The 22,281-nt window shown below is 57.0% G+C and overlaps 2 protein-coding genes across 4 annotated transcripts; one reads left to right on the forward strand and one right to left on the reverse strand.

The window, feature by feature from the left end:
- Positions 1-101: 101 nt before the first annotated feature.
- Positions 102-13,776, reverse strand: TBC1D17 (TBC1 domain family member 17). The gene is made up of 18 exons (XM_060084645.1): positions 13,661-13,776; positions 13,147-13,281; positions 12,606-12,704; positions 12,325-12,399; positions 7,712-7,835; positions 6,724-6,931; positions 6,130-6,241; positions 5,868-6,026; positions 5,375-5,503; positions 5,185-5,288; positions 4,574-4,668; positions 3,992-4,108; positions 3,798-3,898; positions 3,620-3,719; positions 1,827-1,924; positions 1,544-1,660; positions 913-999; positions 102-830 (listed from the first exon to the last, which is right to left on the reverse strand). The coding sequence occupies exons 2-18, from the start codon at positions 13,165-13,167 to the stop codon at positions 621-623; spliced, it is 1,956 nt and encodes a 651-aa protein (XP_059940628.1). The 5' UTR covers positions 13,168-13,281; positions 13,661-13,776; the 3' UTR covers positions 102-620.
- On the forward strand, positions 13,548-21,468 carry AKT1S1 (AKT1 substrate 1). 3 transcript variants are annotated; one of them, XM_060084651.1, is made up of 5 exons: positions 13,548-13,644; positions 17,524-17,909; positions 19,012-19,089; positions 19,187-19,356; positions 20,747-21,468. In XM_060084651.1, the coding sequence occupies exons 2-5, from the start codon at positions 17,531-17,533 to the stop codon at positions 20,888-20,890; spliced, it is 771 nt and encodes a 256-aa protein (XP_059940634.1). In that variant the 5' UTR covers positions 13,548-13,644; positions 17,524-17,530; the 3' UTR covers positions 20,891-21,468. The 3 variants fall into 3 exon arrangements, with proteins under 3 accessions (XP_059940634.1, XP_059940633.1, XP_059940632.1); XM_060084650.1 differs by lacking the exon at positions 13,548-13,644 and adding an exon at positions 14,233-14,285; XM_060084649.1 differs by lacking the exon at positions 13,548-13,644 and having other exon boundaries at positions 17,297-17,909.
- Positions 21,469-22,281: the final 813 nt, after the last annotated feature.

Consider the following 22,281-nt stretch of genomic DNA (forward strand, 5'->3'; position numbering starts at 1 on the left):
GACACCACTTCGCGCCACTGGTAAACGTTAATCACAGTGCCCACGACGGCTGTCACGACACAGCGGGATCCTTATGCAGGTAACAAAAAGCCCAGCCGACACTGGGTTAAACACGAGTTTATTTTTCTCGTAACAAGAAGCTGGTAGGTAGGGCCCCAGAGGGAGCAGCCCCGCAGGCCCTTCCATCTTGGTTATGTCTGGGATGTGCCCCTGCACCCCATCCTCACTCCTCCAAAAGCCCCAGACTCAGGCAGGTAAGGGAGCCCTGCCTCCACAAACCGCCACCACTCACCCCCAAGGGGCCTCCTCTTAGGCCTCCCTGGCCGGGTCAGGGTCACAGTGGTCAGACATCGACTCTGCAGAGTGGTCAGAGGAGACCACGAGTCACCACCCCCTCTCCATCTAGAGCCAAGCCAAGTGGTGGCCTCCCCCCTCCACCTACTCGAGGCCAACTAGATAGGAAAGTGTCAGTTTCAAGAAACCAGTTAAGAGAAGGGAGGCCTGGTGCAGAGCCCCGCCCCTCTTTGCGCCTGCCCTCCCCAGCCTCCAGGAGGGGCGGGGTCGTGGGGAGGGGCTGGATAAAGTGTCTGGTACTGAGCGGGCCGCCTCGCCCAGCATGGCTAAGAGTCCGCACATTGCTCCTCCTCCTCCTCCTCCTCTGGCAGGATCTCCAGGCTGCTGTCAGGCTGCGGGACTGTGTCCGCGGGGGGCGGCGGAGCTGGTGGGGCGCGGGTGGGCGACAGCGGCAGTGGGGAGGCAGGTGGCGAGGGGCTCTGGGGCTCTGCGGGGGGCGCCAGGCCTAGGATCTCCTGCACGTTGTGGGGCAGCTCCTGGCGGGTTGGCGGGTAGGGAGCGAGAAGTCAGAGGTTTGCTGGGGGTCGGGGGGGCTATCGGGAGGGGTCAGGGACTCACCCGGCAGGCGGTCAGCTGCAGGTAGAGGGCCTCGGCCCGCGTCAGCACGTCCTCCACGCTCAGCTTCATGGTCAGCTCGTTGATGTGCTGCGGGCGGGGGTGGATCAGGCCTGCCTGCCTGCAAGCACCCAGCCACCACCGCCCAAGCACCTACTCTGTGCCTCGTGCTGGGGTACAATTGAGGGAAGACAGACCGGGCTGGCCCTCTTGGGGCTCACAGTGGAGCTGAGGGATCAGGAGAGGTCATGTTCTCTCCGGCTGCTTGCCAGAGCAGCATTCAAGGAAGGAAAAGGGCACCGAGCCCTACCACCGCGGCCCCGCCCCACATTAATGCACTGGGGCAGGGGCAGGTGGCCCACTCATGCATGGGCCACATGCTCTGTGAGGACACTGCAGGGAGCCAGGGATAATGGGGTAGGAGACAGACAGACCCCGTCTCCTGGCCACCGTGCTCACAGCTTAGCCAATCATACTTTCAACAATCCTATTTTGAGTACCTACTACCGAAAGGTACTGTGGCACAGGGGCAGGGCCAGCCTCCACGGAGTTCACACCCAGGTGATGTGTCTTCTCCACACAGGTCAGGATGGGCAGGGAGAGGGAGGGGACTGGGAGGGAGCCAGGGTCTCACCTTGAGGATCTCATTGGACCCGAAGCCTGAAAGCATGAGGGTGTCCCGCTCCATATCCAGGATGGCGCAGGCCACCAGCAGGTGCAGATTGGGGCCAGGGAGCCCCGTCCACAGCACCTATCGGTTCCCAGGGGAGGGGTCACTGCAAAGCCTCTGCCTTAGGTCCCACCCAGGTCTGCCCCACGCCCTGCCCACCTCCCACCAACCTCCCTGCCCCACCCACTGGCAGTACAGCCAATCCATTTCTCCTTCTCCGCCCTCCCACCGCAACTGGCTGGCTCACCTCCCACAGCCGAAGGACATCCGGGAAGGGGAATTCCCTCTTGAACCAGATGAGCAGCCACCGGAAGCAGAAGCAGAGAGAGCCAGAGTCCTGGGAGTCTAGGGGAGGACAGCGGTGGGAGGGGCAGCCCTCAGCTGAGAGCAAGCTCAAAATCCACTCCAATCCCGCTCTAATTCACAGGGCGCCCGGTGGTCGGACTGGACTCTAAGAAGTCACCCTGGCTGTAAGAACCCGCACCAGTCTACGCAAGTGGAGGGACAGCTTCAGAGCGGGGACAGGGACACTCAGTGTCAGCAGAAACCTTTCCCATCCTGCCTTCCAGGCTCCAGATGAGGTGAGCTAGCCCCGTGGTCTCCACTCTCATGCGGAAGGGAGGCAGTAAGACCAGTCCACTCAGGAAAGAAAATCTATTCAACATCCAAAGCTGCGGGAGGTGGGAGGAAACTGGCCCTCGTGTACACTGCTAGCAAAAACGTAAGCTGATAGAATTTCCTGGGAAAGCAGTGATGGAGACAAATGTTTCAAAAGATGTAAAAATATGTACTGCACTGGACACAATATCACTTCTTGGAATTTAACCTAAAAAAATAATCCACGAATATAGATTCATCACGGTGAAAAACTGCAAATAACCTAAAAGTCCAGCAGGTCAGGTTAAATCTATTCTTATACATCATTAAGATGGACAGAACACCATGTAGTCGATAAGACTGATGATGTAGGGCTTCCCTGGCAGCTCAGTGGTTGGGAACCTGCTTGCCAATGCAGGGGACACGGGTTCGAGCCCTGGTCCAGGAAGATCCCACATGCCGCGGAGCAACTAAGCCCGTGCGCCGCAACTACTGAGCCTGCACTCTAGAGCCCACATGCCACAACTACTGAGCCCACGTGCCACAACTACTGAAGCCCGCGCACCTAGAGCCCGTGCTCTGCAACAAGAGAAGCTACCGCAATGAGAAGCCCGCGCACCACAATGAAGAGTAGCCCCCAAGGGCTTTCCTGGTGGCTCAGTGGTTGAGAATCTGCCTGCCAGTGCAGGGGACACGGGTTTGAGCCCTGGTCTGGGAAGATCCCACATGCCGTGGAGCAACTGGGCCCGTGAGGCACAGCTACTGAGCCTGCGCATCTGGAGCCTGTGCTCTGCAACAAGAGAGGCCGCGATAGTGAGAGGCTGCGCACAGCGATGAAGAGTGGCCCCCGCTTGCCGCAACTAGAGAAAGCCTTCACACAGAACCAAAGACCCAACACGGCCAAAAATAAAAAATAAATAAATAAATTAGCTTATCATTATCTGCGGTCAAAAAAATAGTATAAGCAACAGCAACTTTAACTTTCTTTTCTTTACGTGAATTCCCTGCATTTTTTACACTGAACAAGCAATGTAGTCAAATTTTAAAGCCGAAATGCAGCAGTCCCCGCCCCAGCAGCCCAGAGAGCCAGTTTCCAATCCCGGCTCAGGGGTGACTGGAGATGAGAGCTGGTTGGAGATGAGGAGTGTGAGGAGCTGCGCCCAGGTCCTTCGTCTGACAAGTCTGACAGGACACGAAGGAGCCACCTCAGCAGGCAGCGGGAGCGCGTTTGGCAGGGGTAGGGGGCCCACATCTGCATTCGTTGAGGTTTTGCTCCAAACCGCAGTCCTGCTTTTACATATCAATTCTGGGTTCTGTGAGGATGTTTCTCTTGCTTGCACCACGTCCAAACATCCTGGACATTGTCTGTGGTCACTCCCAGAGACTCTGCAGCAAGGTCTGTGGGCCCACCCTCATCCCCTGCCTACCTGCCGAGACACGTACCCAGGAAGTCGCAGAGCGGAGGGTCCAGCACCCTCAGGAGGAGCAGGAGTTGCCCAAGCTGCCGCTTCATCGTCTCCTGACTCTCCTCAAAGTTCCCGTGCTGGGGGAGGGAGGGCCACGTGAGGAGCCAGACCCCAGCTCTTGAGGGGGCCTGTCTCCCAGCCCTGCCGAGCCTCACCACGAGCTCCATGAAGCCACAGAAACACCAGAAGGCATCCACCTCGTTCTGAGTGACGTAGAGGATTGGGGAGAGAAGGTCACTCATGCCCTGGACGTAACCTGGGGGAACACGGGGTCAGGGCCCAGCCGAGGCCTGCAGTGTGCTCCCCCCGCAAGGCCAGCCCCCAGCAACTCGCCCAGGCTGAGCCGCACCAAGGTCGAAGTGGTACATGCAGTAGGTAAGGAGGATGTCATTCAGCAGCCCCAGCCCCGGGTTCTCAGGGCCCTCGTAGAATTTGTTGGTCCTGTCGGTGCGGCTCACATCTCTCTCTGTGGGGACGGGGGCAAAGTGCAAAGGCGTGAACAATGGACAGGTGCACCCTGTCCCTGCCGGCCGGCCGCCAGCACACCTAGGCAGGTGTGGGTCGTCCAGAGACCATCTCGCACGCTCTCACGTGAGGTGCTGTGCTTCACGCTCACCAGCTCGCCACACCCTCCCAGCAGCTGACAGTTACTAAACCATCAACAGATAGGGAGACTGCGGCCCAAGGAGGTAGAATCACTTGCCAAGATCTCACAGTGAGTAGGTGGTAGATTTGAACCCACGGAGCCTGGCTCCCCTCCCGTGCTCCCCCCATCCCCGACCCCAGGGCAACTCATCCCTGCTCACCCCCGTCTCACTCCCCCTCCATCCCTACAGATGGCCTCACTCCTGCTCTTAGGGAGACAGGGGGCTCCCTCGGGTCCCTCCCGGCTGTTTCTGGTCTCACCATCCCACCCTTGCCCCCCACCAACCAATGAGGCTGCGGTATCCGTGCAGCAGTGAGTTCCTCCGCTCCTGCTCTGGGCTCACAGATTTCCACTGCAGCTTCATGCGGAAATACTCGTCCCTGAGAGGAGGGGAGGGGTGAGATGCAGGGACACCCCCGCCTCCTCATCCTACAGGGCTCAGCCTAGGTCACCGCCCCTGTGCTTCCCCTCCCCCACATCTCTCATGACACAGAACACCCCTGTGGGATCTTTTTGTTCTTGTTCAAAGTCTGTTACCCCCATTGGACAGAAAGCACTGGGGCAGGGACCAGGACACACGGCAGAGGCACAAGATATACGAAGAGCGACGAGAGGTGGCCCCATGGGGTTAGGAAGCCCGCTGCAAAGCGGTGACCACTGAAACGGCACGGCGCCAGAATGAAAATGGCATCGGAGATGGCCTATGGGCCCTGCAGGGGCAGGGCCTGGCCCACTGCCTCTGTCCCCGCTGTGCTCAGGTCGACGGCCCGTCCGTGCACGTAGCACGCCGGTGCCGGGCCGCCCACTGGGATACGCTGTTGATCAAAAACCTCCAGTCGACTCAGGAGGCCAGAGGCTGGAGCTCAGCAGGGCAGGAGCCACGGCGTCTCACTCACGTTTTCTTGCGCACGTGGGCCTTGTGCTCCTCGGCTGAGCCCTCCCAGCTCAGGTACCCCAGGAGGAACTTCCAGGCCTCGCGTCGCAGGCTGGGGCTCAGACCCTGGAGGGCAGAGGGCAGCTCAGATGGGCCTCCCCTTGGCTGCCCGCCGACCCTGCCCAGGCCTGCCCACCCACTCGGCTCCTCACCCCGGAGAAGATGCGGGCTTTCAGCTCAGGGACCTGCTGCAGGCGGCCCTCGGGGCCCACGCGGTGGGCCCACTCCTCCTCTGTGACCGGAGGCGCCCGCTCCACAGCCGGCCTCGGCCCTAGCTCCACCTGGGGGACACAGGACGAGTGAGCCCAGCACCTCGCCCAACAGCGCTCCCCAGCCCACCGTGGGCCACTCCGAGTCAGCTCAGAGCCCTTCTAAGCTGCACGGACGGACAGAACGTTTGGGGCGGGAAGCATCTCCTTGGCTGGGTCAGTGAAAAGGTCACCCCCCAAGTCAGGCAAGTCCCCCCAGTAATAACAGGCACCAGGTGCACAGGCTACAGGCACCTTCCACCAAGTCACTCATGAAACCCGATGAGGGCGGTGCTGTTATTATCCCCATCTCACTGGGGAAACAGAGGCCCAGGGAAATGCAGTCCCATGCCCATGGTGACAGCCAAAGAGCAGCAGCGTCCACCCTGATACTCACACAGGAAATGACCTCAAAGCCGGGCTCGGGTTCGTCATCGGGGGCTGGAGGCAGGTCAGGGGAGGCCCCCTCCTGGTGAGGCTGCAAGGCTCCCCGGAAGAAGTTGGTCACACGGGAGAAGCTGCTGAAGGTGGTGGAGTAGGGGTCCTGGAAGAAGCGCTGGGGACAGGGCCAAGGGGCGGTCACCGTCCACCCTCCCTGCCTGGCCTGCACGGCCCGCCCTTCCCTGCCCACACCGGCCAGCCTGGTGTGGGGGACTCACAGACACCACGTTGGAGCTGTCCTGGTCAAAGAGCTGGAGGTGGTGGAAGGAGTTGGAGAGGGCCGAGGAGTCATGGGGGAAGACAAGGTAGAGGCGGGAGTCCTGCGGGGAGCTGCGGGCAGGGCATCTGGGTGACACACAGGCAGGGTGCCCCGCTTTTTTTTTTCTCAGTGTCCCGACTGCCCTTGGGGAATCCCTCATCTCAGGCCTGAGACCCCAGCTGGACCCCAGGGATGGCACAGACCCCAGGGCTGGTCAGTGAGGGCCTTCCACCTCCCTGACCAGGGTGACTGACTCAGGGAGAGGCCAATGAGAAGCAGCCCCAAGATGCTGCTGGAAAGTGAGAAAGAGGTGCTTTCTACCCACCGGGGCCCCCAGAGAATGACAGCAAACTCAGAAACAAAAAGAGCAACTCTTTCTGCATTCTGGGACCCGGGTCCCGCCTGATGTCAAACTGCCCTTTGATTTTGCAGTTACACGCGCCACTCAAGTCTCTTTTTCCTGCCTTTAAATCAGTCTGGGTTGTATTACTTTCACAGCCCTGAGGGAGTCACGCTGCAGCCCTGGAGGGGTGGGGCCTGGGACAAGGCTCACCTGGCCAACAGCAGGTAACGGCTGAGGACACGGAGCAGGGCGCGGGTGCCCCCGCGGTGGAAGTGCAGGGCGGGCAGGGAGCCTCCGGCCTGCGTGACCAGGACCAGGTATGCCCAGCTGAGGCCCGGCTTGGAACGGCGGATGGACTTGAGCTCCCCCAGACTCACGGAGAAGGCCCAGGAGCCCCGGGGGGAGCTGGGCTCTGCACCTAGGGGGACAGCAGCGTCGGGAGCAGGCGGGGGGCGGGGGGCGGGGGCGTGTGAAGCCAGAGGCGGCTCAGGCATCTCCTGAGAGCCCACTGCGAGCCAGCCCCAGGCCCTCTGGGAAAGGAGCCCAGTAAAACTGGAGGGGAGCCTGGGGGACAGGTGCCTGCCCCCAAATCTCCCCAGGCTCCCCACGTCTGTCCCCTGCCCCCCCCAACCCTGCCTGTCTCACCTCCCACCCTCTCTTCACTCTAGACCCCTCTCAAGCCACAGCAAAAAGGCTGTGGTTTCCTAAACACACCCAGTGCCCCACACCTGTGGCCTTGCCCCCGCTGCTCTCTCTGCGGGGAGAGAAAACTCTCAAGCATCCTTCAGAGCTAGGCTGTGGCACCACCTCTTCCTGGAAGACTTCTCTGCCCCCTAGGGGGTTAGATACCGCCTCTGGTGCCCCCAGCACCCTGTGCGACTCCAGGATGGCCCGAATTACCCTGTCACCCTGCAACCGTCACCGCCACAGCCTGGAAAATTCCATGGGCAGGACTTACGTGGAGATGCCCACAGCCAATCAGGGAGCCCAGCCTGATGAGCAAGGCTGCAAACCCCAGAGACGCCGGCCACGCTGGACCTGGGCTGGGGACCGCCCTGCACCCCCCACCCACTCTCCTGGGACTGGACGCCAGTGTGGGCGGCCATCTTGACTGTGAGCAGCACAGCCCACGGAGCCATGACCACTGAGGGTAAGTCGTGTCTCCGCCTGCCCCCCCAGGGGCACCAGCTTAGTCTACCTCTCGTGGGCTCTGAGTGGCGGTGCCGTGGCCGCACAGTGCTGATGACGGCCCAGTCGGGTTCATAGCCGGGGTCAAAGGTTGGTTCCTCCTCAGAGGTGCAGGAGTCTCCCCCACTGGTGTCCTTGGGGGAAGACAGGAAAAGAGACTGAGGGACTGTGGATTCAGAGTTTCCAGATCTGAGCCTCGAGGCCACCCTGGGAGGTAGCCCCATTGAACAAAGAGGGAAACTGAGGCACAAAGAGGGCACAGCACTTGCTCTCAGGGTCGGTCACCCAGTGCAGCCAGGCAATGAGCCAGGACTTGAAGCCAAGTCTCACGGTGGCTCTAACCAAAGCACCCCCACATGGAAAGCAGACAGCTAGGCAGGGGTTGGGGTGCTTTGCAGTCAGACTGCCAGAGGTCGCTGTGCCTAAAATAAGTAGGTAGGAGTTACTAGAGTAACTCAAATCAGGACCACAATCAGATACCACTTCACACCCACTAAAATGGCTAGAATAAAAAAAGACAGGCAATAGCAAGTGTTGGTGAGGATGTGGAGAAACTGGAACCTCTTACACTGCTGGTAGGATTGTAAGATGGTGCAGCCACTGTAGAAAACAGTCTGGCAGGTCCTCAAAAGGTGAAACGTGGAATTACCATATGACCCGGCAATTCCACTCCTAGGTATACACCCCAGAGAAATAAACATGAACACCCACACAAAAACCGACACGTGAATGTTCACAGCAGCATTATTCGTGACTGCCAAGAAGTGGAAACAACTCACCATCCATCAAACTGATGAATTAACAAAATGGGTAGATCCATACAATAGAATTTTATTCAGCAATAAAAAGGAAGGACGTTCTGATAGATGCTACAATACAGATGAACCTTGAAAGCAACCTAAATAAAAGAAGCCAGTCACAAAGAACCACATAGAGTATGATTCCATTATATGAAATATCCAGAATAGGCAAATTTATGGAGACAGAAAGCAGATTAGTGGTTGCCAGGAGCTGGAGGAGGGGAGTACAGGTACAGGGTTTCTTTCAGGGATGATAAAATGTTCTGGAATTACACGGTGGTGATGGTTGCAAACGTGTGTGAATACTAAAAACCACTGAATGATGCACTTTGACAATTTTAAGTTTTCATAAAGCTTGAATTTTTTTGAGTCTGATGGTAAGTGCATTCTATCTGAATAAAAGAAAAAAATAGCTGGCTCGTACTTTGTTATGAAAATAACATGAAGTGCCCAGCATGGGGCCAGCTGGTGGCTGCTTTTATTGACATGAGCCCAGGGGCCTGTTGGGCAGATTCAGGGAAACCATGCAGAGCAGGGCCATGCTGAGGGTCAGAGTGCAGTAAAAGCCGATGATGCTGGCCATGAGCCATGGAGGAGGGCAGGGAGGGGACAAAATGTGTGAGGATTGCAGCAACTGTGAGAGAATTCACATCTCGTGTGTCTTCTTCCTCTATGGGAAAGGCTAGAAAGGTAAAACATTTCCCAGGCTCCCCTGAAGTTGCGTTCCAGGCACAAGAGCCTACCAATCAGCTGCACTCAGATCTACAAAGTGGAAATTAGATAAGGGCAACTTCCTGCCACTCTGGATGGTGTTTGGCTGACAAGGAAAAAGGAGGAGTCTTATCTCTGTCTTCATCTCCCTGCACACAGAGCGGTAACTGGGGCAGCAGTGGGGCCGATTAGCAGCTCTGATGTTAGTATTCTTGAATCTGACAACTCCAATGACAGTCCCATTCCCTACAGCCCTGCCCTCACTGGATCGCAGTTCCCCTGGCAGGTCAGTTCTGCAGTGTCAGTCCTATTCCTCTAGCTTTTGTAAAAATTCTGTAAGCCTCCATTAACCCCTTGCTACTTAAAGTAACTGGAGTGTTTTGTGACTCCTGCAGTAAAACTCTGCATGATTAGAAGGACTCAGACTGTGGGTCTACCCAACAGCCATTTCTGCTGGATATTCCAGACTGACAAGCCACTCCCACAACAGAAGCTGAAATATCCCAATATCCACTTTCCCAGCCTTCCCTGCACTTCTGAATGGCCTAGGGACCCAACTCTGGCCAGTGGAAGCTGAGGGTACATCCGCTGGGAGTTTGAAGAAGGGAATTCCTGATAAAAAGGCACCTACAGGAGTGAACACCCTATTCAGGTTAGCCTCTATGTGCTGTCACGGGAGGGCATGGTGTTTGGAACTGTGGCAGCCAACCAGGGCCACGAAAGGAAGCCCAAGGAATGGCAGGGACACCTGCCCACAAGCTGCCAAACCAGCCCCTGGCAAAGCCATCTGTGCCCTCCCTGTCTTGTGACATGAAGAATTTGATAATTTTGCCAGTGTTTACACAAAATAATGATAATTAGTAGTGTTGTCAAATATTTGCAGCTCTCTGCCCCTCGGGCATACAGTAGGATTACAGCTCACTGAACTCTACTGGCTGAGTGGAGACATGCAACTTGTTCTGGCCAAAGGGCTGGGATATATCACTTCCAAGAGGGACTGTTTAACTGCCAGGGCAAGACTTCTAGAGATCTCTTTCCCTCTGCCACAAGGAATGAGACCTTTAAGATGCTGGCTGCTCTAGCAGCATGCTTCCTTGAGTAATCATGATGAGCAGAGCTCTTTTGCCAACCTGAGATACACACGTAGAGTGAACAAAAACAGTTAAAAAGGCTGGAGCTCCAGCAGCCCTTCTGGACCAGAAGGCAGCCTTAAGGACAGATGCCACATGTTGAGAATGGATGCCACATGCTGAAGATTACAGAGCAAAGTTGGAAGGAAGCTAAGTCATTGATAACATACGAACCTATACTGCTGACTTCTGGGCTTTGTAAAAAGAGAGAAATGAGCTGTTATCTTGTTCAGGTCACTGGTATTCCTGTTTCTATCGTGTACAACCAAATGCAACTCTTAACTGATGTGAAGGTTTCTGGGAAATCTCGTTTTTCCTGATAAAAAGGACAGATATGATTGGTACCCTGCTGGCCCCTTTTTCCTGCCTTAAAAGGAAGATGCAATGGCTGCAGCTGAAGTGGTCATTTAAACACCACTAGAGCAAGCACAGTAGGTTCTCAGCAATCCAGGCCTTGATGTCACTAACCAAGGACAGCAGCCTCATACCTTTTGGAGTCTTGTGAGGTGAAAGAAAAAAACTTGTTTGCTCACTGTGTTGTCAGCTGTTTTATGTTCCTTGGAGCTGAATGTATCCTGAGTTCATAGGTGTCCTTCCCACTGATGCCCGTCTCAGTGGGTTTCTGTTATATGAAAATAAGAGTGCCAAGGAGAACAGCAATGTTCTCAAGAAAGGCGCTCAGACTGCCTGTGAGGCTGGTGAAAACGCAAAATCCTGGCTGCTGCTGCTTCAGCTTCCATAGGGGAGGCTCTGGAATCTCCATTCGAAACCCCATGGCCCTAGCTGAGGCTTCCTCCTCTCTTCCTGGCCCGTCACACTGGCCTCCTCCCCGACCTCCCAGCCCCCAATCTCCCTCCATTTGGTCCTTCCATCCATCTCCCACATGACCCCCCAGATGGGGCTTTCCATACCCATACCTTTCCCCTCCCAAGGCTCACCTTGGCCCCCAGGACAGGGTCCAAGCTTCGCAGCCTGGCATTTCAGGCCCAGCCATCTTTCCAGCAAAACCCTCTACAGAGACATCCCACGTTCCGTTGTGCCCTGAAACACCCTTCTTTCTGCTGTCCCTGAAATATATGCTTTCGGTTTTTGGGGGGTTTTTTGGCCGTGCTGCATGGCATGTGGGATCTTAGTTCCCCAACCAGGGATCGAACCCGTGCCCCATGCAGTAGAAGCGCAGAGTCTTAACCACTAGACCACCAGGGAAGTCCCCGCTGAAATATATTCTTGCCTGCTTCTCATCTTTAAGAGTCCCAGCCCAAATGTCTGCTCTCCAGAAAGAGACATGCTCTGGAATCAGTATGTCTGGGTTCAAATCCAAGTTCCAGTACTTCCTAGCTTTTCTGACCTCAGGAGAGGATGAGAGGATGAGGCTTCCTCTCATCGTGCCTCAATTTCTCAAAAACAGAATGAGGGGTGAGGGAGGACTTAGGCAGTGTCTGGGCTGGATTCATCTCTGGGTCCCAGCACCATCCAGCACAAGGGCCTGACAAGGAGACATCTGGAAATGAGAAGGGCGAGGTCTTGTACCCAGAGAAGGAAGGAATCCTGGCGAAGTGGATGAGTAGCCTCTGTCGGGTCTTGTTCCCTCTCTGGACATGATGGCAGGACTGCCCAAGAGAAAATGCCACACTCCGTCAAGTCCTTATGGGCTGAGAGCCCGTGGAACCTGAATCCACAGGCTGAGTTGTCCTCTTGCACCCTGGCAGAGCTCTCCCAAGAAGCAAAGGGGGTGAGGAGGCAGGCAGCTACCCCCCATGGCCACAAATCTCATAGTGTCTACTTTCTTTCCGTGAATGGGCATCTTCAGCCCCATTTCACAGAGGAGACGAAAGTGAGGGACAGAGAGAACTTAGGTCCCAACCAGGACCACACATGCTCCTAGGGTAGGTCTGGAATTGTATTCAAGTCCCTCAAATGCTTTCCACTGCCCCGACCTAGAAAAAAAGCAAGTGGAGAAAGGGGAAGCAAGGGTAGCCTACCTTCTTGGAGAAGAAGATTTGGGTGGAATCTCCAGCCTCCTCTACAGGAGCCCAGTGCAGGAGGACGTCATTGTCCTGAGGGAAAAAAAGAGGGGTTGGGGGTGCTTTCCTCCAAACTCCCCAAACCATATTTCCAAACTTCCTCCCAGTTCTGGACCCTCAGCCTTAGAAATCCACCTCTCCTTCCTAACCTCCCGTTGCTGACCTCCACACTACACTCCTACAGACGCCGCCTCCCTCCCGCTCTAGGCCTGCCCGAGCCCTGCTCTCTCCCGGCCTACCTTCTCCACAACACGGATGATGCCGGCGATGAGGGAGTCCGGGTCTTGGTGCTTCTTGGCACTGGTGTGCAGGTACACGCCTCCTTTCTCAAATACCACCTAGGAACGGGAACCATTGAGGGGCGGGGCCCAAGCGTGGGAAGACACTCACGGGGGCGGGGCTCAAAAGAGAGCCAATGGGAGCAGACCCGGGGGAGGAGCTATTCACCAGCGGGCGGGGCCCGGGGTACATGTACCTAGGGGATGGGGCCCGGAGTGAAGCCTGTATAGCGCCAGGCTTCTCTGGCACTCCGGAGGATGGGGAGGGGAGAAAGGGGGAGTGCATTCCAAACTGGGCGAGGCCCAGGAGGCGGGGCTAAGTGATATGGGTCTCCCTAGGGCAGTGGAAGGAAGGGTGACAGCGTGTTTATTAAGGGAATGGTGTGCTTGTTAAGGAGGTGCTGGACTCCCAGAGTCCCTGCAAGGCCTGAGAAAGAAGCAGACCACCGGAGGGCGGCGTTTCGCATAGACGGAAGCAAAAGAATGCGTCTTCAGTGCTTACCCTGTAACCGGCGCCCTCCATAGCCGCGGCCGAGACCTCACTGCCCCAGCTCCCTCCTTTTCCGGGTCAGCGTGCTGTCACATCCGGGCAGGAGACTCCCCTCAAGCTCAGACAGTGGTGGCGTCCCCATCTGTTCTAGAATAGGAATGGGTGTAACCATTTTTCAGAATGGGGTGGTTAAACTTGAACCACGAGGTTTCAAGTCACGTCACAGACGCTAAAGGTGGAGCGGCCAGTGCGCAGGCGCAGTAAAACTGTCCTAACGGAGAGGTAAACAAGGGGGCGGGACCAAGAGCTCCACCCCCTCGCTCAAACTGGCTCGGAAAGGCCGACTCCTTTCTCCATATTGTGTACTGGCATCGAAGCCAAAGAGATGCCATTTTGCTCGAGGGCACGGACAAGGCCGGTCAGCTGCGGCCATGTTAATGCGGGGCAGTCCCATCTCTCTGCGGGGCGCGAAAGCAAGGTCCTGGAAGAGAGAAACGGTTAAAGAAAAAGGTGAGAGGAGCTATACATCACACGAGGCCCCGAAGGGCTCGGGTTAACGGGATGAAGCCGTCAGTATCCCCGGGGACGAAGCGGTCTCAGAAGAATTCCTGAGTCACCGTCGAGAGAAAGCGTTCTGAGCCGCCATATTGAAGCTGGGCAAACCGAAGCAAGAAAGGATGCCATGTTGGATCTTTGCCAGCCTTGGTGCTGAGGGGACAGGCTGGAGAGAGAGCCCATATATACCTTATGGGCAAATGATGCCAGGCTGGTTGCCATGTCATTAAAGGGCCCTGCTTTCCACCAGTTCTGTGGAAGAGATTATTATGGGGGAGGGACGTTAGGTCGCTTGCATTAGTATACTGTGGTCCTGAGTGTGCGTGTGCATTTTCCCCATATTTCTTGGGGAAATGTTTCCGAGCAAGCTGAAGCTTTTCTTTCACCATCTTTCTTATGGGCACCCTGCCGTCGCCATTGCCCCACTGTGATCCGGCGAAGCCCCCGTGGCCGCCATGTTAGTCTCGGGCGGCCGGGATAAGGGAGGCGGAGTGTGCAGAGTGGAGGTGGGCCAACCACGCGGAAGTGACGCAAGGCGCCGCCATGTCTTTTGAGGGCGGCGACGGTGCCGGGCCGGCCATGCTGGCTACGGGCACGTGAGTGGAGGCGGCGTTGTGAACCGCGGTGTGGGGAGAATTTGGCCGTCCGGAGGAGAGGGGCGCTGGGAGGGCGAGCCGCTCGCGGGAGGGGTATAGCCAGCGTAGATCAGAGGGCAGAAATCGCCCAGTGACCCTACGCTGAGCGCTGGAAAGGTGTCGCCCGCGGGAACCGTCGTGTCTGACCCGCGGCAACGCTTAGACAGCCTTATCCTCCGGTCTCTAGACCCACTAGGATCTTTACTTTGGCCGTGGACCATGTCCACAGGGTCGGGGGGTTACTCGGTGGGGCCTCGGGGCGCCCCTCACTCGTCCAAAGGCGGGACTTCCGGTCCTGGCCCCCACCTGGGCGGGCTTTCCTGTTTTCTTCCTAGAGAAGTGGGTCTTTCCCTGGACCCCCAGGCGAAGTGGGGTCTCTGAGCGGTAGAGAAAGACCCCAGACATTCACCTGCCCCCGGCCACTGGGTGCATCCTTGAGTTCCTCCCACCTTGGGGCGGGGGAGGGGTTTACTTCCAGTTTGACAGGTGGTTGGAGGGGACTTTGCTAGCATCCCTCATTCCTTGGGGGGCTTTTCCTCTTTCCTCATCTCTTCCTGGAGTCACTTTCCTCACTACATCTCACCTCATCCTAAAAGGCCAATCACCTTACCTGTCCCTTTCTCCTCCTGTGGAGGACAGGTCTTACCTCCCTCTCTCCCTAATCTTAAACACCTCCATTTGCGGGGAGGGGGGATCTTCCATCTCTAAGCTCCTTGGAAGATACAGAACTTCCTCCGGAAGCTGAAGGGGTGGGAGACTCTCCTGTGGGGTACTTGGCTTGGCTACTCTCCTGTTGGTCTTGGCAACTCTCCTGTTGGGTAACCGACGCCAGAGAGCTCTCAAGCCTTGGCAGAGAGGTCTGCGTGAATCACCCTTCTCCTCTTTGAGGTGTGTGGGACCCTCATGACCCACTCACTCCCACTTCACTCTTTTCAGCTATTCTAAGCTATAGGAGTTTGATCTACTCTTAGAGATGTCGTCTAAGAGAGGAGTTGAATCTTGGTTTCCCAAGGGAGTGAGAGCCCCCTGGCCTAGCACTACAAGGCTTTGTGACATTGGACCAGTCATTTCCCTGCCCTGAGCCTCAGTTTCCTCCATCAGATGGGGATGACCCAAGGAGTGGCTGTGAGACCCTGTGCAGCTCCCAGTGCTCTTGGGATTTGGAGTCAGGCAGACAGCAGTTTCACCCCACTTCTGCCCTTTCTAGCTGTGTGCCTTCTGGCCAGTGCCTTAAGCTCTCTGAGCCTCACTTTTCCCATCCGGACTAGGAGATCATAAATCTTTCCTCATAAGGTAGGCAGGATGGCATTTGGGATTAAGAACAGGTTGCCAGATCCAGGTCCCAGCTGTCCATCTCTCTAGCTAAATGACCCCGGGCAAGATATTGAATCTCCCCGGGCCTCCATTTGCAACTGTAAAGTGGGGTGATCATAGCTCCTCCCTCATAGGGGTGGTGGGAGGGTGGAATGAGATTGTTGATGACACACTCGGGTCCCTGCCTAGCCTGTGGGAGGTGTGGTATAAACTTGCTTCAGGGTCTGTCAGGACTGGTACTGGTTGTACCTCACTGCAAGGGCTTTGTACTCGGTGAGCTTCAACTGTCTCATATGTAAGGGAACAGCTCCCACCTTTGTGGGTCAGGTAGGAGGGCAGATGACAGGTGCAGAGTCCCTGCACAGAGTAGGTGCTTAGCAAACACTGGCTTCTATGATCTTGAGTCACAAAGGGCCTGCGAATTGAAATCAAACTTCTACGACCCTGGAGGGCTAGATCACAGCCCTGCTTGAATCCCCCCAGTGACGGGGAGCTTGCCACCTCTCTGCGGAGGCTCCTCAGCGGCCCAGCAGGCCTAGCTCAACCACTGGTTTACAGGGAGAAGACAGGCACAGAGCAGCCCATTCAGTGGTGCAAGGTCACACAGCAGTCAGGGCAGGAAGCCAGGCCCCTTGTCCCTTGTTCTTCTCACCTTGTAAGGAGACGCATCCAAGCAGATTGTCTGCTTAGGGCTGACCTGTCCTGGGGCCACGGATCACTGACCTCGGGTTGCTCATATTCTGATGGAGGAGGCAGCCAGAGGTACAGCTGTCACAAGCTCGTGTGACATGAGCTATAGTGGAGGTAGCCCAGGGCATTGTGGGTCTAGGGAAGGCATCTGATCCATCCTGCGGGTCAGGGAAGACTTCCAGACGACCTGCTGGAACAGTCTTGTAGGAAGTGCAAGAGCTTTGTGGGCAGAGGACAGCCGGCACCCCATCTTCTGCTCAACCCCCGCTCTCTGAGACCTACCATGTGCTGGGCAAGGCTGGTGTCTCAGAGATGAATCTGACGCCCACACTGGCTGGGGAAATGGATGTGGATCCGGGCACTGCTCCCCAGAGGGATATGTGCTAGAACGGGGGTCACTCAGATATTGTGGGAGCCCACAGGTGGGGAGGGGCCAACCTGAGCTCCAGGTGAGTGCAGGAGTGACAAGTACATGGAGGACAAGCAGTCCAGGTAGAGGGGGTCCGCCTTGACCGAAGGAGCGTGTGAGGATCTGAGGCCAGGGGCGGGCCCTCCAGCGCCTGGCTAAGGGGCCGTGACCTTGGCCTGGGGATGCGGGGGAGGAGCAGAGGCAGCTCCAAGGGGTAGAAGGACCCCCTGGGGGGCTGTGTGCCAGCTGGACCAGAGGCTGCGGCAGTGGTCCAGGGCAGCACCGTCCATCAGAAATATGATCTGAGCCACCTGTATAATTTCAAATCTTGTATGAGCCACATTAAAAAAGTGGAAAGAAAACAGATGAAATTCACTTTCACCCTATATTTTATTTAGCCAGCATAAATAAATGTGATCATTTCAACATTTAATCAACTTCAGATTGCTCATGAGATATCTTACATCCTACCTTTTTGTGCTAAGTCTTGAAAACCCCGTGTGGATTTCACACTCATGGCACCTCTCACTTTGGATCAGTTACATCTCAAGTGCTCCCTAGTCACGTGTAGCTGATGGCTTCCGTGTTGGACAGGGCAGGGCCAAGAGGAGAGAGCGGGGCTGTGGGGACGAGGGATGGGGCTGGGGGGAAGATGCGGAGCTCAGCTGCGATCAGGTGGAGAGGAGGGGTGAGGGTGGAGTCCAGGGACTGGTGGACACACGGGGCTGAGTGTGGACGGCGAAGTCAGCGAAGCCTCAGCCCACTGTGTCGTGCTCTGCCCCGCAGGGCGTGGATGGCGTCGGGGCGCCCCGAGGAGCTGTGGGAGGCCGTGGTGGGGGCTGCCGAGCGCTTCCGGGCCCGGACGGGGACGGAGCTGGTGCTGCTGACGGCTGCGCCCCCCCCGCCCCCCCGCCCGGGCCCCTGCGCCTATGCAGCCCACGGTCGAGGGGCCCTGGCCGAGGCTGCCCGCCGCTGCCTCCACGACATCGCCCTGGCCCACCGGGCTGCCGCCGCCGCCCGGCCCCCCGTGCCCCCACCAGCACCGCAGCCGCCCAGCCCTGCACGGAGCCCACCCCGGCCTACCCTGGCCAGGGAGGAAGATGAGGAGGATGAGGACGAGCCAACCGAGACAGAGACCTCTGGGGAGCGGCTGGGCGTCAGCGATAACGGAGGTGAGAAGGGCAGGGGCCGGGGCCGGGGCGGTTCTTGGTAAGTTGCCTCCTCAGTGGGTTTTTCTGGAGGGATACAGCTTGCTTGTCTCTGAGCCCTAATGTTCATGGAAGCTGCAGGCTTGCCTGTGACTCACTGTGTGACCTTGAGCGAGTCATTTCTCTTCTCTGAGCTTCAGTTTCCTTCCATCATGTCTGGGAGCCAGCTCTGTGCTGGGAGATGCTGGGCACAGAGAAAGCCAACTTGGGGTCTTTTCTCTAGGGACTCTGGGTCTGGCCAAGGAATTGGAGTCCTGACATGAAGCAGTGCCCTGTGGAGCCCATGGCGGGGGAGGGAGCCTCCTGAGCCGGGAGCATGAGTAGAACAGAACTTGTTTCCAAATCTGGGGTGCCTAATGCCTGTGAGAGCAAAGACAGGAGTTAAAGAGGAGTCAGGGGTACAAGCAACAGCTGAAGAAGCAACTGGCTGCATTGGGGGAAACGTGGAGGTTGGATGCTTCCCAGAGACTGCACTGTAACATTAGGGCTTTGAAGAGTGAGTAGGAGTTCTCTGGTAGTGGGTGGGTGGGGGACTCAGTAAGTAGTTACTCATTTGTTACTGTTACTACCAACGGCTGACTTCCTCTCTGTTGCTGGAGAAACCCTCATAGGGTTAAGGGCACAGACTCTGGAGCCAGGTGACCTGGGTTCAAGCCCTGATGACACCACTTACTAGATTTGGGACTAAGCGCAAGTGAGTTAATCTCTCTGTGCCTCCGGGTCCCCATTTGTCAAACAGGGATCATAATCATCTCATATTTCTCTCAGCCTGTATTTTGAGTCTGTTCATCCCAAACAGATCTTACAGATTTCATGTTTGTCCAGCCAGTTGCTTTCACCTGGGGATGTACCAGATAGAGAGAAACTGGATTTATTTCTGCCGAAGGCCAGTCAGATAACCAGGGGAAAGGTGTTCGTGGCAGAGGGAATAATTATTCCAGAAGCCCCGAGGCTTGCAAGGGCCTGGCCAGTGCAGGGAACGGAGAGGCGGTGGCAGTGGCCGGAGTCTAGAGCGCATGGAGTCCAGCGGGACTCAACTGGCCCGGGCCTCTAATGCCATCCACAGGACTCTTTGTGATGGATGAGGATACCACGCTCCAGGACCTGCCCCCCTTCTGTGAGTCAGACCCTGAGAGCACGGATGGTGAGTGTCACAGGCTGTCCCCATCCCTGGAGTGGGGGGTGGGGAGCTGGGAGGAAGGCAGCTGAAGACAGAGGCTGAAGTCCACCTTCTCTCTCAGATGGCAGCCTGAGCGAGGAGACCCCCGCTGGGCCCGCAGGCTACTCAGTGCCCCCGGCCTCAGCCCTGCCCACACAGCAGTACGCCAAGTCCCTGCCCGTGTCCGTGCCCGTCTGGGCCTTCAAGGAGAAGAGGACAGAAGCTCGGTCATCTGATGAGGAGAACGGGCCGGTGAGGGGCAAATGGGAGGTGGGGAGGAGGGTGTCAGGAAGGGCTCAGAGCTGTCTCCTCCAGGAAGCCCTCGGGCGTGGATGCCACGTTTCTCAGGATTGATCCGCCCCTCCTACTCATAAGGCTGACTCTTGGGCTAGAGCCCTGCAGTTTTAACTCTCACAGCCTTGTAATGCGCCCCAGTGCCTTGTAGAGAAAGCAGCCTCTCCTTTCCAGGAACAGCTCCGTTTATAGAATACGTGGTTTGCGCAGGGCACAAGTATTTTAGTATCCCCTCCAGATGGGGAAACTGAGGCTCAGAGGGGTCAGGTCACCTTCCACCCCCACCCCGCATATTCCCGGCCCCTCCTGGAGTTTGTGCCACCTCCCTTGTCCTCTGTTCCTCCCTCCCACACTGTCCTACACATGGAGTTCCTGGGCCGGCCTGGGTGGGCCCTTATCTCCCATCACTAAAGCTCCCTGAAGCAGAGGGGAAACTGAGGCACTGAGAATACACATGACTTCCTGAGACAGCCCATAAGGGGCAGCACTGGGATTGGAAGCTAGCTTACTTTTGGAAAAGAGCTATGGACTTGCAGGGAGGAGGCCTTGCATCCCATGGTTCCCCCTCCCTATGACACCTCTCATTGTCCTCATTTACAGACTAGCAGGGTCCATGAGCTGCTGCTGTCCTTGTTTGTCACTGGTGGAAACACAGTTAATTAACTGAACCTTTGAGGCCTGAGTGCTGGGTCCTGGGCTGGCCTCCGAGAGGGCCCGGGTCCAGCTTCTGTTCGTGGCCTCTCCCATTCTGCTGGGCGTCAGGCCCAGCTCAGGGTGACAGGGGCCTTAAGGGAGGTAGTGCTAGGTGCTGGGGCTGCAGGCAGAATGACAGGACCCCTCCCCAGTGGAGACTGACAGAGAGCTCCTTTCTCTACGGCGCTGGTGACATGGTCGTTCACCCTTCTTTAGCAATCACTGTGCTGATTATCTCAGAGCCTGTTGTCAGCCCCGTGTTTTAAGAGGGGAGACTGAAGCCTAGGGAGGTAAAATCCCTGTTGACAACTAGTGGGTGGCAGAAGCCTGATTAGAACCTGACTGAATCCCGAACCCGGATCCTTGGACGTGAGACCCTCTGGGTGCACACAGCCGTGATGGTCAGCAGACAGGCAGCACTTCTACTATGTGGAAGGACGGCGGTGAGACAGGCCTCCGTGTGTGCACATAGGAGGCGGAGAACGGGGGGAGGAGAGGCGCAGGAAGGCTCTTGGAGGAGGTGGTGTTTTGAGTTGGGTGGCAGAGCCCTAAATGGAGCAGGACAGCGTGAAGGGCCTTCCTGGCCGTAGGCATCGCAGAGGACCTGGAGCCCAGGGTGTAGGCTCTGACCCCGTCCGTGTCGCCGTTCCCGCAGCCCTCCTCGCCGGACCTGGACCGTATCGCGGCGAGCATGCGCGCGCTGGTGTTGCGGGAGGCCGAGGACACTCAGGTCTTCGGGGACCTGCCGCGGCCACGGCTCAACACCAGCGACTTCCAGAAGCTGAAGCGGAAATACTGAGGCCCAGGGAGCTTCCCGGCCCGGCGTCCGCCCCACCCCCACACTACACCCCTGCCCCGCCCCCGGGGCCCGCCAATCCGAGTCAGATCCGGGACCGGCCTCTCGGGCCACCAGGATTGACCAGCCCCTGCCAACCCCCGCTGCCCTTCCAGTCCACGACCGCTCCCGCGCGGATGAGCGAAGCCTGTCCAGTTTCCCGATTGGGTCTGTTTTCTCTCTGCCCAGCGACAGATTCTTTCTGTTAAGGGATCGTCTCGCTCCCCGATCGGGGCGTGGCTAGTTGGCCAACTTCGTCGTTTTCCGCCTAGCAACAAGGGCTTTGCTCGCACGGCATTGGCTCCATTCCTGAAAGAGCACAGTCAAGCTCCAGGATTGGGTAGTGGCCCTCGACTTCAGCACAGTGAACGGGCAGCTCCTTCACTTGATTGGCTCGAACACTGTAAAGGGCTTGACCAATCTCCCGAGAGAGCCATCACCCTTCCTGAGTTCCCCCACCTGATTGGCTCCACTTCTGGGGGCGTGGCCAACCCTCTTCCTGTGCCCAGGATTGGCCTGTGGCCTTAAATTTACGTTCTTTACACTACTGGGGCTGGGGTCGTCTTTTGCCGAAGTCCTGACAATTGTCCCTCGCCCCCTCAGGGATGGCCCGATCCTGTTCCTGCGTCTCACACCCTCTCATTGGTTCCATCCCACAACAGCCTGCCAATGAAACCCGTCCTTGCATCCAGGACGTTACCAGCTCCCGCCCCTCTCCTCCCACCCCCACAGGTGCCTTAAAGGGCCCTCGTCCACCCAAGGTGGGGGGCAGGGGGCCTCACTCTCCGGCCCTGGTGTGGGGGAGAGAGTGGGGGGTCGGGATCGGGAGTTGGGAGGGGCGCTCTGAGATTAAAGAGTTTTACCTCTGACAAATGAGTCTGAGGTGTGTTGTGGGTATTCATTTAACATTTTCTGAAGCCAAATTAGCAGCGTCTCATTGCTTCTCAGTGCAAGGCTGAGAATTGGACTCGTCCCCATTTTACGGACAAGAAAAGAGAGGTTCATGGGGTGGGAGGAAGGATTCCATTCCTGTATGATCGTGGAGTCCCAATCTTCAGGGCTTTGAGTGTTGGGATCGGAATAGTTTAATGAGTCAGTCTCCTGAGCCCACATAGTGCCCAGGAACCTCCAGCTGAGGCCGGGAGTTTTCTGACTAACGTAAGACAGCTGGAGGTTAGAGAACAAATGGAGCCTGGTCCGAGGATGTAAACGCGGAATCCCCATGTCCCATCAGACCACCACCGATGGAATGCTAACAACAGACAAAACTTAGGGCAAACTATCACCTAGACACTTTTATAAGTTATTTACATGTACTAACTCATTTAATCTTCCTAGTAACCCCACAAAGTGGA

The sequence above is a fragment of the Mesoplodon densirostris genome, chromosome 19, assembly GCF_025265405.1.
Source record: "Mesoplodon densirostris isolate mMesDen1 chromosome 19, mMesDen1 primary haplotype, whole genome shotgun sequence".
In the NCBI taxonomy this organism is placed as follows: Eukaryota; Metazoa; Chordata; class Mammalia; order Artiodactyla; family Ziphiidae; genus Mesoplodon; species Mesoplodon densirostris.